Here is a 12,815-nt window from a genome sequence, read left to right on the forward strand (position 1 = left end):
GCCTCCATGAGCAGGTTCCCCCATCAATCAAGGCAGGACAATAATATTCCTGCTCACCAACCCTCTTAGAAGATAAAATGACAAATGACTGGCTTTCTATTTTCATTCCTATTAATAATTAGGGCTAACAGATTACAGCTTCCGACCCTGGCTGCGTGCGCCTCAAGTGTCTATCCTTAACCTACGGTTCACCTCCTCCGTCCACCCCAGACACACACTTGAGCTTCCAGAACGAAGAGCTCAGCAGGCAGGCAGCATGCTGTTGCCACAGGGATGACCTGGATAACAAGGCAGAAGGAACTTCACACACAGGCCCTATGACGTGTGAGCCTCGCTACAGAGATGGTCTTGTTCAGCCAGTCTCAGGGGCACATAATGGGAGCTCTCGTATCAAGTGTGCACCGAAGTCACCCTTGCTTCTTTTTTTTTCTACGTAGCACTCAAGAGCACAGGGAGCCTGGTCAGGGTCATAGGTCTGGTTTCATGTCATACCAAAGGTCAAGGGCTTAGCTGGGAATCAGGAAGTTGGGACTATCTTCAGGAAGTTGAGAGGCAGCACCTGGCTGAAGGCAACAACCTGGGTGAAAAGAATCAAGGCCAGAATCTTAAAACGTTATTTATTTCCAGTTATCCCCACTTCCTTACCTGGGAATAGTAAGAATCAGAATGCGTTTCAGAAGTGGAGAGGTGGTCCAGAGGGGCCAAGGGGGCTCAGGGGATACCCTAGAGGGGCCAGGCTGCAGGGCCAAGCTCAGTGGGATTTGCCTTGCTTCTCTGACAGAGGGGCAAGCGCTGCTGGCATCAAGGGCCTGATGCCCTCCATGTATTCCAGGACTGGAATGAACTTATCAGAGTCAATGCTGGAAATAACTCATTAAGTGAACCCCAGTCAGGGCCTGGCTTCCCCGGGCAGCCAGGCAGGGGCATCTGATGAGGCAATGCTCCCTCACAGCACACAGCATCAGTCAGGCTGCATCAGGAGCCTCTCGAAAGTGACAGCTTCTGTTTATCAGCTTCAGAAAGAGAAAAAAGAGGAGGAGAACAGCAAGGTGCCTGGTTGCTTCCTCCCAATCCTCCTGTGCCTGCAGGAGGCAGTGAGCCCCCACTCCCACCATCCTGTCCGCCTGTAGTCAACTGAGCTGCTGCTGCAAGGCAGCCTGCCTGCTGCAAGGCGCCTCGACACTGATGAGCAGCTGGGCACGGCAATGGCACTAGCAGCAGGTCAGCTCATTTACTGGCCACAGCAGAAAGCTGGTCTCGGATGCGGCCGAGCCCATCTAACATGGTGTCTAGTGTTTCTTTGCTCAACTCCACAGTCACAGCCGAGATGGAGGGTTTGTCCCCGCACAGACTGGGATCTTCTTGGATCTGTAAAGAGAACATGGCCCAGAAAGTCAAAGCTGCCTCTCTTCCTATCTCCCCGTAAGCGAGTCCTTCTCAGTTCTTCTGGGCCTCTGAAGAGAGGTTCTTTGTAAGGGCTGCAAGGAGCCCCAGCCCTTGAGTCACTCAGCAACTGGGGAAGGTGAAGGAGACACTCAAAAGACCTGGGTCTCTTCCCATTTGCAACAAGAGCCTTGGGTGGGTAGCAGGGAAGGGTGAGCCTTCTCCCCAATACCCTGTCTTAGCACTGAAGTGAGAAAACGTGCTCACACTGGTATTTTTAGATGTGGGCTCTATGGGCTACACAGGACAGTCCACTGGATATAAGAAAAATATCACAACTTATAGTTTTACTTATTTAATCATAAACAAGAAACAAATAAAGCTTTATTAATACTTAAAACTTAGTTGCAAGAGGCCTCCTAAAGTTTTTTCTTGAAGGTATTGAATTTCTGGGTGTTTGGTGAAGTAAATACAGCGATATATCACTTAGTTTTTTAAACTAAATGAATTCTATCATAATGTGATTTTAGAAGATTCCTGAAAAAAACTATCAAGTGAACACAATGAAGCAAGGGCACGTGAACAAGAACAGAAAGCATTGACTTCCACTGCCAACAGAAGCCTGATGACCACATTGCAAACAGGACAGGAAGTTGGTGACGATACACTGAAATGATCCAGAGGTCAATCTGAAATCTGAACACACACTCCTACAGTTAAAGCTAAACGTCTCAGTACGTGTACACCTTTAAGTGATCAGAAAACAATTTTAAAAATATATTGTTTAGCACTTGTCACACTGTTGTAAAATGTCAACTTTCAGTGCATGTTTTATGATGCCCATGATGTGTTCACACAGTAGAACACAACACTGTGTGAAACACACATGCACATGGGGGATGCCAACATTTTTGGTGGGGGGGCTTAGTTAGTGTAGTGACCCCAAAACTTCGGTGGCTGATATTTTAGGTGGCCCACAGGGCCTAACTCGCTACAGTACTTTCTTTCCTTCTAATGATGATGAGAGTGGACCTACCTTCATCTGGAGCAGGCAGGTAGGGATGGCCATGCGGCTGATGCTGTCTGAGGAGGTTTTGATATCCACTCTCCAGTCCAGGTCCACCAGGCGTGGCAGAGAGACTGTGGAAGAAACAGCTTAGCTCAGAGGTCACGCCGCCCACGTTTATCAGGCCTTTACTCTGAAGACTGTACACACATAACCCATCTGATCTATGCAGCAAATCTCTGAAAGAGACAGACAGTGGGGCAAAAGACCACAGCAAGCATGGACCTTCCCACTACTCTGTGCTGCCTGCCCTTAGTACTGATTCACGGTGGGGCAGCATCTCCAGACTTGCACCAAACACCCAACCCTCCAGTTGTCGGGACAGAATGACAAGTGACATAAGGTACAGAAAAAGTCACAGATGGAGTCTTGGGGAAAGTGTAGCTTCCGCGAGTGGTAAGAGGCCTTGCTTTAAAGATAATCAGGCTTGGTTTGAACCTGGGTTCCACCACTTGCCTAACCTCTGAGTCTCCATTTTCTTATCTGGAAAATGGTGATAGTTTCATCCCAGCTCCCTGGGTTGCTGGGAGGACTAAGTGAATCAAGGCAGGTCAAGTGCTCTAGCACTGTGACTGGCTCAGAGTAAGCAGAATGATGCTTCTAAATACATACTTTTATTTAATCTTTCAAAGTAATTTTAATTACTGTTGGGTTTTTTCTTAATTGAAGCAGAATTACTTTTTAAAACACAATTTTTACTACATCACTTTCTTCTTTGGGTATTTCTGTATTTTTTAACAACAATATTTACAGTTATATGAACATATCTATATAAACATATAGAGCTGAATTAAAAAGAAAAAACACAGCATACAGACAGTCTTTGATTTGAGACTAGAATAGTTGCCCTTGACTTTTGGTTAACATCCTCGGTGTCCTGGCAGATTCAGGCCTGGGGCTGGTGAGAGGAAGGAGAGGAAGATGTCTTAGTACTTACTCTGATTTGCTTGGGCTTCAGTTCTCCAAGTAGATCTATTAAAGAGGGAAAGATAAGGAAAAAAAATTAAGGAAAAGGGGTGAGACTGAGTTTTCTGATCATGAGAAACCTTAGCCTCCACCTTTCTTGTGATCTTCAGACCTCCTAACAGGAAATGATCTCAGAAATCATCCTTCCCCAAAGCAGCTTTTTGTTTATTTGTCTTACAAGGCTTGGTGATGTTAAGACATAAGTGCTGTTTTCACAGCTTAGGACAAGAAAATAAAAGGCTTACTGCTCTATAATCTTATTGTGCTACTGTTCTCAAAGACAAAACAGAGAAAAGGTCAACTTATGCTCTCTTTATTGAGCACCTGCCATACAGAATACAGCAGCTTATGCAAAAATACACCCAACAGACCTGTCTAATGCTACAGCAAATAACATCATGGTGAGATGTCAAGCAGAGTAAGAGTCAAATGTGGTAATGTAAGGAAGTTTCAAATAAACAAAAAAATATTGGTAAACAGGCATTAACTGTTATTGCTATTAGACAGGTCTGTTCAAGCCTTCTGCTAAACAATAATCGATTCTTTTAAGTTTTTTGGGGGTTTCAAAGGATGTGTCTGGCTGAGAGGATACAGAGAAAACTCACAAAAGAGATCTTAAGATGACCAATAAACACATGAAAAATATATTCAACATTGCTAGCATCAAAGATATATAAGCTGAAATCAGGTTTCATTTGCCATCTGTGGAACTGGGGGGGGGGGGGAGGTAAGAAAAAATCTCATAGAAAAGGTGTAGGAAGAGGGACATGTTGTGTCTTATGGTGGAAAGAGTACAATCTTCCTAATGACCAAAACCCAATATGTTCATGGCTTTACCAAAGTAAGGAAATAATTAAGCACATGAGCAAAGTTTCTAAATTGCTCACTGAAGTGCAAAACTGACAAAATCTTAAATGTCTAACACTAAAGAATTTAAAAATGTATACCCAGTTCCTTCCTGTAATGGAATATATCTTATATTTAACCATTAAAAATGATACTAAAGGTAAATACTTATTGACCTGAAATGTCATTACTGTTAATACTGCTAGCTGAAAATAAGCAAGTTATAAAATGGGATGATCTTTTTTTTTGTAGTTGTTAAAAAATAAAACCAAAACATCAACCTCTCTATGTATGTGTAAAGAGAAACAATAGCCAAGTCCTAAACGGCTTTCCAGAAAGAAATCAATATTACTGCTCACTTCTGGGTGGTGGGCTGTAGTTATCTTATTTTCTTCTTTTTCCTTTTCTGTATTTTCTATCTTTCCAACAAGGAATATAGTATTTCTAAAGTAGTTATAAAAACAATAAGAAATGTAAAAGAAGAATTTTCAAAAAATGAGCACTTACACATGTTCTAGGATGATTTTTGTCAGCAGGTTTTTGAGGTTTTGGTGGAAATTTTCTGGAAAGAGAGCCAGAATTGCCTCAGCGGACGACAGGTCACGGAATGCCACCAGCCGAGTGAGGCGGTGCAGAGCCTGGAGGAGCTGCAGGATAGAGGAGACAGCCCTGTAGCTGCAGGGGACATGGGACACAGGACAAGAGGCAGCAGAAGGGCCCTCTATCCCACACCCTGTGACTGCATGCTGCAGTCATTTGAACGAGTGACAGGAGCCAAGCAGCCTCTGTAGCAGATGCTGATGTCCCATGTATCTCTGCTGCCCCTAACTTCACCTGTTGCTTCACAAAACAGATGCAGCTGCCTGACCTAGGAAGCTGTCCACCTGCCAGAAACTCCTAAGGCAAAGGGTTAATGTGTCCCTTTTTCTTCTGCAGAAGGATCTGACCTTCAGTTAACTTTCTGGTGCTGTTTCCCTGGTAACCTGAGAAGTGGAGAGTCAGCTGGGTTACTAGGCAACCCTGCATTGGTCCAATGCCTCTGGATGGAGAGGATTGCATAAACACCTAGGGCCCATGGCTTGGGCTCCTCTGATGGGGCTGCACGCTCTGCTCCTTGCAAGTATCTCAAGTTGTGTTTACTGGCATGTGACAAAGAGATACTGGTTCCTGGGGAGGGTGGGCTTTGAATTCAGGGTGGTAGAAGTCTCAAGTCCCTGTGAAAGAGGAGTGCCAGACCCTGTACTCCTAAGGTTCTTGTCCTAAGTGCTCTACGTGGATCTGCATGCAGACAAGTGTGGCTTGTAGTTGATTTGTGAATAGAATGATCTTAGCTGAACCCGAGAAAACCCTCTGGAGTGACTTTCTCTCTGCTTTAGAGCTGCTTCCAATACCACTGGAGGTTGCTGGTCCGCAAATGCACTTACCCAGAAGTGAGGGGAGTTAAACCTCCACTATAGCTGGGGGGGAGGTAGTGGACAAATGCCCTAGTCTCCTTGCCCTCCAAGGAAAATTCCAAGACATGCTCTACTTGACTTTTCACAGAACCCTAAGATTGAGCCCCATTGCTACGGCAGTAACCACTCATTAATATATTTTTTTACTTTAAGACTTTTCTACTTTGCCTGTTTGATCTTCCCTACTTCCTGCTTTGTGTTTTCTAGAATCACCTCCCAAAAAACTTCTGGCACTCAAGTTTTTGCCTCAGTATCTACTTTTCAGGGAACCCAAACTAAGTCTCCACTTACCTCTATAATCTTGTTCTGCTTTTAACTTTTCTAAAGTTGATTTTAATGAGCAAAGCTTCATATTTAAAGAATAAAAATAACATGAGTCCATGTGAAGATACTCCTGTTTTAAAAGTGCATTTGCTCTGGAAAGATATAGAGTCCCTGCTATATAGTGCAGCATGACATCTAGGATCAGGGGAGCTCAGGTGAGCAGAGCAGACTCCACTGGGGCCGAGGGCTGAGAAGGCAGCGGTGTACATGGCACCCAGAGGGAGCCTCATTGAGCCCAGCCCAATTACCACTCAGACCTCCATCTTCTGTGGAAGATTCCTGAAGAATCTGCCTGAAGCTCTCCAGCTGACAGTTCATCAGTCTTAGCAGTGTATAGGCTGAGAAAGAAAGTCACATCAAGTTTGGCTTTTGATTACACTGTCTAGGCAATAAGTCTAAAAGAACTTGTTCAGGAGCTGATTCTGGGCCCAGCTCCCACATGTGACTTACTTATCACAAGGAAGGGCTCAAAGACAAAGCTTTCAACTTACTAATACTAAAAAAAAAAAAAAAAAATCTATCTAGAGTTGGCTACAATGTCAATTTCTGGGAAAAATTTTCTTTGGACATGGAAATGACTGGGAAGTCAAAAGAGAGATTAGCAAGGGAAGAGGGCCCATGGCCAAAGGTCAGTTCTGACCACACTTACTTGCTCTGCCTCCTCCTGGGTCACAGACAAGCTGGAACACGTAATATCCAAGAGCTTTTTTGAGCCAAGGGCTGAACTGGAAAAGCTTTCTTGACACAGCTGCCTGACAACATCTTTTGAGGAGGCCTATGAATTAATTCACAGATAGGGGAGGAAAAAAAACCTCTGATAATGTTTTCAAATAACATTGGCTTAGGTATTATGTGACATATTTCACACGTAAGATTTAAAGGTATAGAGGACACCTTTAAATTTGTCTGGGAAGACAGAATAAATGTACTTTTCCTTATTCTTTCTGCTAAGTACAACTAAAACCCCTGGGTACTACATGGAAAACAGATCTGAGATGTCTCTAGAAAGAGGGGAGAAGGCACATCTGTGAGGAGCTCAAGCCCCAAGGAATGAGGTGGTGGTGAGTTCCTTGGGTTTTCCTTTTGCTTTATCTATCCTAGACCCTGAGCTGAAGAAGAGGGCAATGTGGAAATGTCAATGGGTACAGGAGGGAGGAAAAGAAAAAAAAAGCTACAACAAATCCCTGTTCTCTCTAGCCAAAGGACCAGGAAAGGAACAGCATAGGGAGATGAACAAGCTTTAGACAATCACTGCTTTCTTTTTTTTTTTTTTTTTTAAGAGAGAATTTTTAATATTTATTTATTTATTTTAGTTTTTTTTTTTTTGGCGGACACAACATCTTTGTTTGTATGTGGTGCTGAGGATCGAACCCGGGTCGCACGTATGCCAGGCAAGTGCGCTAGCGCTTGAGCCACATCCCCAGCCCACAATCACTGCTTTCTATTCCAGCCAAATATCACATAAAGAACCGTGAACCCATCCTGACTTATGCCGATGAAGTCTGTGTGAGGCTGTGAGGGGTACCCCGACACTTGCACTGGGTCAGTGTCAAGGACAGCCAAGCAGGGAGCTGGGATCTTCATCTGCACCAGTGGGTCACAAGCCACACTGCCTGTGGTACAGAGAGAGAGTCTGCGTGGAGACAGGGCTTCCCCAGTACCCAGGGGAAACAGAAGCCCCTGCTTTCAGGTATCAAAAGGAGCCAAGTGGGGAATCTGAACTTCTACCTCCAACTGGCAGTAATGAGAGGTGCCCCCTAAGCCTCCCTGAGTGGTACCAGAGAAAGTTGGCTAAAACATAAGACTTAAATAAGATCCAGAATTTTGGAACATAATATGAACACATCCAGGTTTCAATACAAATCATGTATCAAATCAGGAACCAGAAAGATCTCAACTCAAGCTGAGGAAAAAAACATAACTACAGATGCCAACACCAAGATGACAGCCATTAAAATTATCTGACCAAGGTTTTCAAGCAGCCTTGATGACAATGTTTCAATAAGTAACTTTGAACATGCTTGAAACAAATTAAAAAAGAGAAAGTTTCATCAAAAAATAGGTGATATTAAGAAGAATAAAATGTAAAATTTTAGAAATGAAAAATACAATAACCAAAATGTAAAATCTCAATAGATGGGCTCACTACACCAAAATGGAAGGGACAGAGAAAAGAATCAGCGAACGGAGCCAGAGGATGATAAAAAAGGGCAAGACCAAAAATGTGTATTCAAAGGAATAACAGCTGAAAACTTTCCAAGCATAGCTGGAGACACAGTAGTACATATTTCAACAACCTGAGTAAATCCCACGTAGGATAAATAATAATTTAAAAAAACCTACACCAGGTCCCTAAGTGAACTTCTAAAAACAAAAGGCAAAGCAATCTTGAAAGTAGTGAGGAAGAAACAACACTTTAGCTACAATAAACAATCAGAATGACAGCAGCTTTCACATCAGAAACCACAGAGAAATACACAAACACAAAAAGCATAGTATTTTTCAGTATGAAAGGAGAGCTGTCAAACTAGACTCCTACAGACAATAAGAATATCCTTCAGGAATGAAGAGGAAATAAAGATATTCATTCTTAGTAAAAGAGCACTAAGAAAATTTGTCACAATATTTACCTTAAAGGATGGTTAAAACAAGTTCTGTAAAGAGAAAAGAAGGAATGAAAGGAGTGCGAAGATCCAGCTTGACTTGACTGCAGCCATGTTGAGCCAGGACACCGTGACTACCCTTGGGGAACCCTGGCCTCGTTCCCCACGAGCCTCCCAGCAGACTAGAGAAACGCCAAGCTGTCAGGGAGGTATGGGGAACACCACGTGCCGAATGCTGGTGCTGGCAGTGCCAAGAATACGCCTGACATCTTTCTGCAGTCTCTTTCCACATGTGGCCTACAGAAGTTGGTTCTTTCACCTCAGATTTTCTTGGAACAAGAAGAATCCTTGGAATGTCAGGAAGAAAGAAAAGGATAAGCAAAAAAAAAAAAAAAAAAAATCCTTTATTTTCTTGAATTTTCTAAATATGTTTAAAAGTTGAAAGAAAAATTAGAACACTGTCTGATGTGCCTCTAAATGTACCCAGAGGACATACCCATGACAATTATGCTACAAGTAAAGAAGGGTTAAGGGAGAGACAGAGAGGCAGGTGTCTATACTTCACCCTAACACCATGATGACACCAATAGGCTGAAATAAGCTGTACATGCACAAAATAGTAACTATAGCAACTACTAAAGGGGCTATAAAAAGAAATACATTTTTAGAACTACTGACAAATCAAAACAACTCTAAAAAATAACCCAGGGGAAAGCAGAAAAATGTAAATAGAAACAAAAAACAAGAAAGAATAGACAAGAAACAACAACTTATGTTCTAACATATCAGTAATTATACTAATTCTAACATTTAATTGGCATAAACATTCCAATTAAAATACAGAAATTGGCAGAGTGGATTAAAAATATGACTCAATTAAATGTTTATACACAAAACTCCCTTCAAATATATGATAGGAGCTGGCTGGAAAGTAAAAGGATGAGAGAAGAGGTGCCATGCAAACATTAACCAAAAGAAAGCAAGAGTGGTTACGTTAATATCAGATAAAGCATGTGTCACCAAAAGAAAATTACCAGAGAAAGAGAGGGACATTAAATAATGATAGAAGGTCCTATCCACCAAGACGACGATATCCTAAATGTATCTGTACCCAGTAAAAGAACTGCAAAACATGGGGCTGGGGCTGTAGCTCAGTGGCGGAGCACTTGCCTAGCACGCGTGAGGCACTGGGTTCGATCCTCAGCACCACATAAAAATGAAATAAACAAAATAAAGGCATGCTGTTCATCTATAACTACAATTTTTTTTTAAAAAAAAACTGCAAAATATGTGAAGCAAAAGCTGACAGCACTGTTAATGAGAAACAAATTCACAAATATAGTTGAGATATCAAAGCCCCTCTTTCAATAATTAATAAAACAATTACACAGATATTCAAAAAAGATGAAGAAGAACTCAACAACATAATAAATCATTCTAATTGACATTTACAGAACACTTCATACCCAGAAACTGCAGAATACACTCACATCTCAAACACCTGGACATATATCAAGATAGATCATATTCTGGTCCACAAAACAGCACACTATTCATTTTAGTTTTAAAAATTTGTTGAAGTTTGTATTATGACCCAGAAATCAGAAACAGAAATATAACAGGAAAATGTTAAACATATGGAAATTTAAACAATACACTACTAAATAATTCACAGGTCAAAGACCAAATCTCAAGGAAACTTAAAATAAATTACACTAAGTGAGTGAAAATGAGAAAACAACGTATCAACATATGTAGGACACAGTCAATGAAGTGTTGAAAAGGAAATTTATAATATTCAATGTGCATATTAGAAATTGAAACAAATGTCAAAATTAGTAATCTGGAGCCCAGAGCATATTTTTAAAAATCCAAAGCTCAAGATTACAGAGGCAAATACTCCAATTAGAATAGGGACAAAAGATGTTCCACTGAAGATACACAGAGGGAAAATAATCAATGAAGAGACTCAACATCATTTAGTCATTAGAGAAACGCAAATTAAAACCACACTGAGATACCAAAACACATCTTTCAGAATGGCTTGAATAAAATATAGTGATAACATCAAACGTTGGTGGGGATGTGGGACATCCTGGAGTACCTGGGCACTGCTAGTAGAAATATAAAGTAGTTCAGCCTCCAGAAAGAGTTTGGAGATTTCTTGAAAAATGAAACATGCAACCACCAAATGACCCAGTAACTGTATTCCAAGCCTGTACACAAACATTTACAGCAGCTTTATTTGTAATAGCAAAACCTGGAAACAATTTAGATGTCTTTCAATAGATCAAGCAAACTTTTGTATATCCACACCATGGAATACTCCTCAGCAATAAAAAGTAAAGAACCATTGATACAGACAATGTGGACGAATCTCCAGGGGATTAAGCTGAGTGAAAAAAAGTCAATCCATACATACTGTATGATTCATATAAAGTTCTTTTGTGTGTGTGTGTGTGCACGCGTGCGCTAGCGCAGTACTAGGGTTCAAACCCAGAGTATCATGCATATTAGGCAAGTGCTCTGCCACTGAGCTACATCCCCAACCCGTTTTAAAAATTTTGAGACAGGGTCTCACTAAGTAGTCCAGGTTGACTTGAAACTTCTGATCCTCCTGCCTCAGCCTCCCAAGTTGCTGGGAATAAAAGGGGAGGGCCACCATACCTAGCCTATATAAAATTCTTTAAAAAAAATAATGTCAGATGTTAAAGAAGGGGTGGAGGATGAATGGAAGCGAGACTACAAAAGAGCAGCAAGAGGGGTCTTGTGGTGATGGAAACATTTTGTATTTTGACTATCAATGTTAACACCCTGGCTATGATAGTTTCCTATAGTTTTGCAGAATGTCAACATTGGGGGAAACTGGGTAATGGGTAAATGGGATCTTTCTGCATTATTTATTACAACTGCATGTCAATCTACAGTTATCTCAAAATAAGAAAGTTTATATTTAAAAAAAATAAAAGAGTACATAGGATAAGAGCAATGAAAATGAATGCATATTGCTACAGAATTGTTGATATATACTGATGAACAATAAAGTAGTGATTTTAGGAGCGTAGAGTGCAAATGAATACTGGGGAGGCCATTCAAAATTAAGTTAAACAAAACGGAGACCATTGTATGGACTGATGACGATGCTCTGTCATAAACTGTTGAGTATAATTAACTCAATCCTCTTCACCTACTAAAGGGAAAAGGGAAGTTAAAGAAACCGTCCTTCATGGATCTTACATTCTTAAGAGAAGACGGACAATAGGCAAATAGATTCATAATGTTATCTAATGACAAGTGTTTCAAAGGAAAATAAAGCCGCCCTTTTATAGAGGAAATCAAAAGTTAATTCCAACCCCTCATTTTATTTGAACTTTACGAGCCCGGGGAAGTATGTCCCTTTCAACCACTCAATCTTTCAAACAAATAATTATCAGGAGAGTGTTCCGGCCCTTTCTCAGTCAGAGGCGTGAACAGAAAACCCGGGCCTCAGGAACACAGAAAGCACACCTCAGTCGCTAGCGCCGGCAGATGGAGAGGGAGTGCAGAAGGGCTGTGGGATGAAATGGGGAACCAGTAAAACGGATCCAGCAATTATCACCCCCAACGCCCCATCCCCAAAACCAGCCCCAGAGACTTAACAGTGGGGGGCATTTGTACAGCCCCTTCACGTCCGTTATCTCATTTTTTTCTTTTTCACCTTCTAGTCAGGGAGTTGTTGATTTTGTTTCTCTTTGAAAGCTCAAAAAGGAGCAACTGTTTGCCCGGGGTCACACAGAGAAGCAGTGGCAGAGTTGTGGCTCCAAATCAGGGCCAACTTATTCCCCGTGCCCGCCCCGTTCGCTCCGTAGACTCAGTTCCGAAGACAAAGGAGACCGCACGCGTCCCCGCCCCGCCCTTTACCTTCAGCAAACTCTGGAGAGCCGCGAAGTGCTCCGCTGTCACGGCGGCCATTTTTCCGAAATCATGTGACTGCAGTCGCGGGAGGAGCGCGATCACGTGACTCCGCCCCCTGCGCGGGGCATGCCGGGGGCTGTAGTCTTTCAAAGTGGCGGGAGCGGTTCGCTAGTGGCACCGGGGCTGGGAGGAACTTAGAAGGGTTCTGCAGCAGAATGGCCATCTCGAGGATCCAGGACCTGGGAGGAAGTGGAGGGAGCATGGTTTTCAGGGGAGCAA

At 42.2% G+C, this 12,815-nt stretch overlaps 1 protein-coding gene across 3 annotated transcripts; it reads right to left on the bottom strand.

Annotated features, from left to right (window-relative positions):
• Window positions 1-603: 603 nt before the first annotated feature.
• Commd9 (COMM domain containing 9) lies at window positions 604-12,602 on the bottom strand. Of its 3 annotated transcripts, XM_046456141.1 has the most exons (6): window positions 12,543-12,602; window positions 6,689-6,814; window positions 4,769-4,908; window positions 3,387-3,421; window positions 2,420-2,523; window positions 604-1,368 (listed from the first exon to the last, which is right to left on the bottom strand). In XM_046456141.1, the coding sequence occupies exons 1-6, from the start codon at window positions 12,591-12,593 to the stop codon at window positions 1,228-1,230; spliced, it is 597 nt and encodes a 198-aa protein (XP_046312097.1). In that variant the 5' UTR covers window positions 12,594-12,602; the 3' UTR covers window positions 604-1,227. The 3 variants fall into 3 exon arrangements, with proteins under 3 accessions (XP_046312097.1, XP_046312106.1, XP_046312116.1); XM_046456150.2 differs by lacking the exon at window positions 6,689-6,814; XM_046456160.2 differs by lacking the exon at window positions 3,387-3,421 and having other exon boundaries at window positions 1,232-1,368.
• Between the last annotated feature and the right edge of the window lie 213 nt (window positions 12,603-12,815).

The sequence above is a fragment of the Marmota monax genome, unplaced genomic scaffold (genome assembly GCF_021218885.2).
Source record: "Marmota monax isolate L192 unplaced genomic scaffold, Marmota_monax_Labrador192_F-V1.1 WCK01_AAM20220418_F8-fsc00047, whole genome shotgun sequence".
Lineage (NCBI taxonomy): Eukaryota > Metazoa > Chordata > Mammalia > Rodentia > Sciuridae > Marmota > Marmota monax.

What these genes read in the sequence shown, in the direction of transcription:
- Commd9 (XM_046456141.1), bottom strand. Translation starts at nt 12,593, where the DNA reads ATGGCCGCCGTGACAGCGGAGCACTTCGCGGCTCTCCAGAGTTTGCTG. An exon ending in AAAATCATCCTAGAACATGT is followed by an intron (nt 3,422 to 4,768) that starts GTAAGTGCTCAT and finishes CCTCTTTAATAG; the next exon opens with ATCTACTTGGAGAACTGAAG. An exon ending in TGAAGCCCAAGCAAATCAGA is followed by an intron (nt 2,524 to 3,386) that starts GTAAGTACTAAG and finishes TTTCTTCCACAG; the next exon opens with TCTCTCTGCCACGCCTGGTG.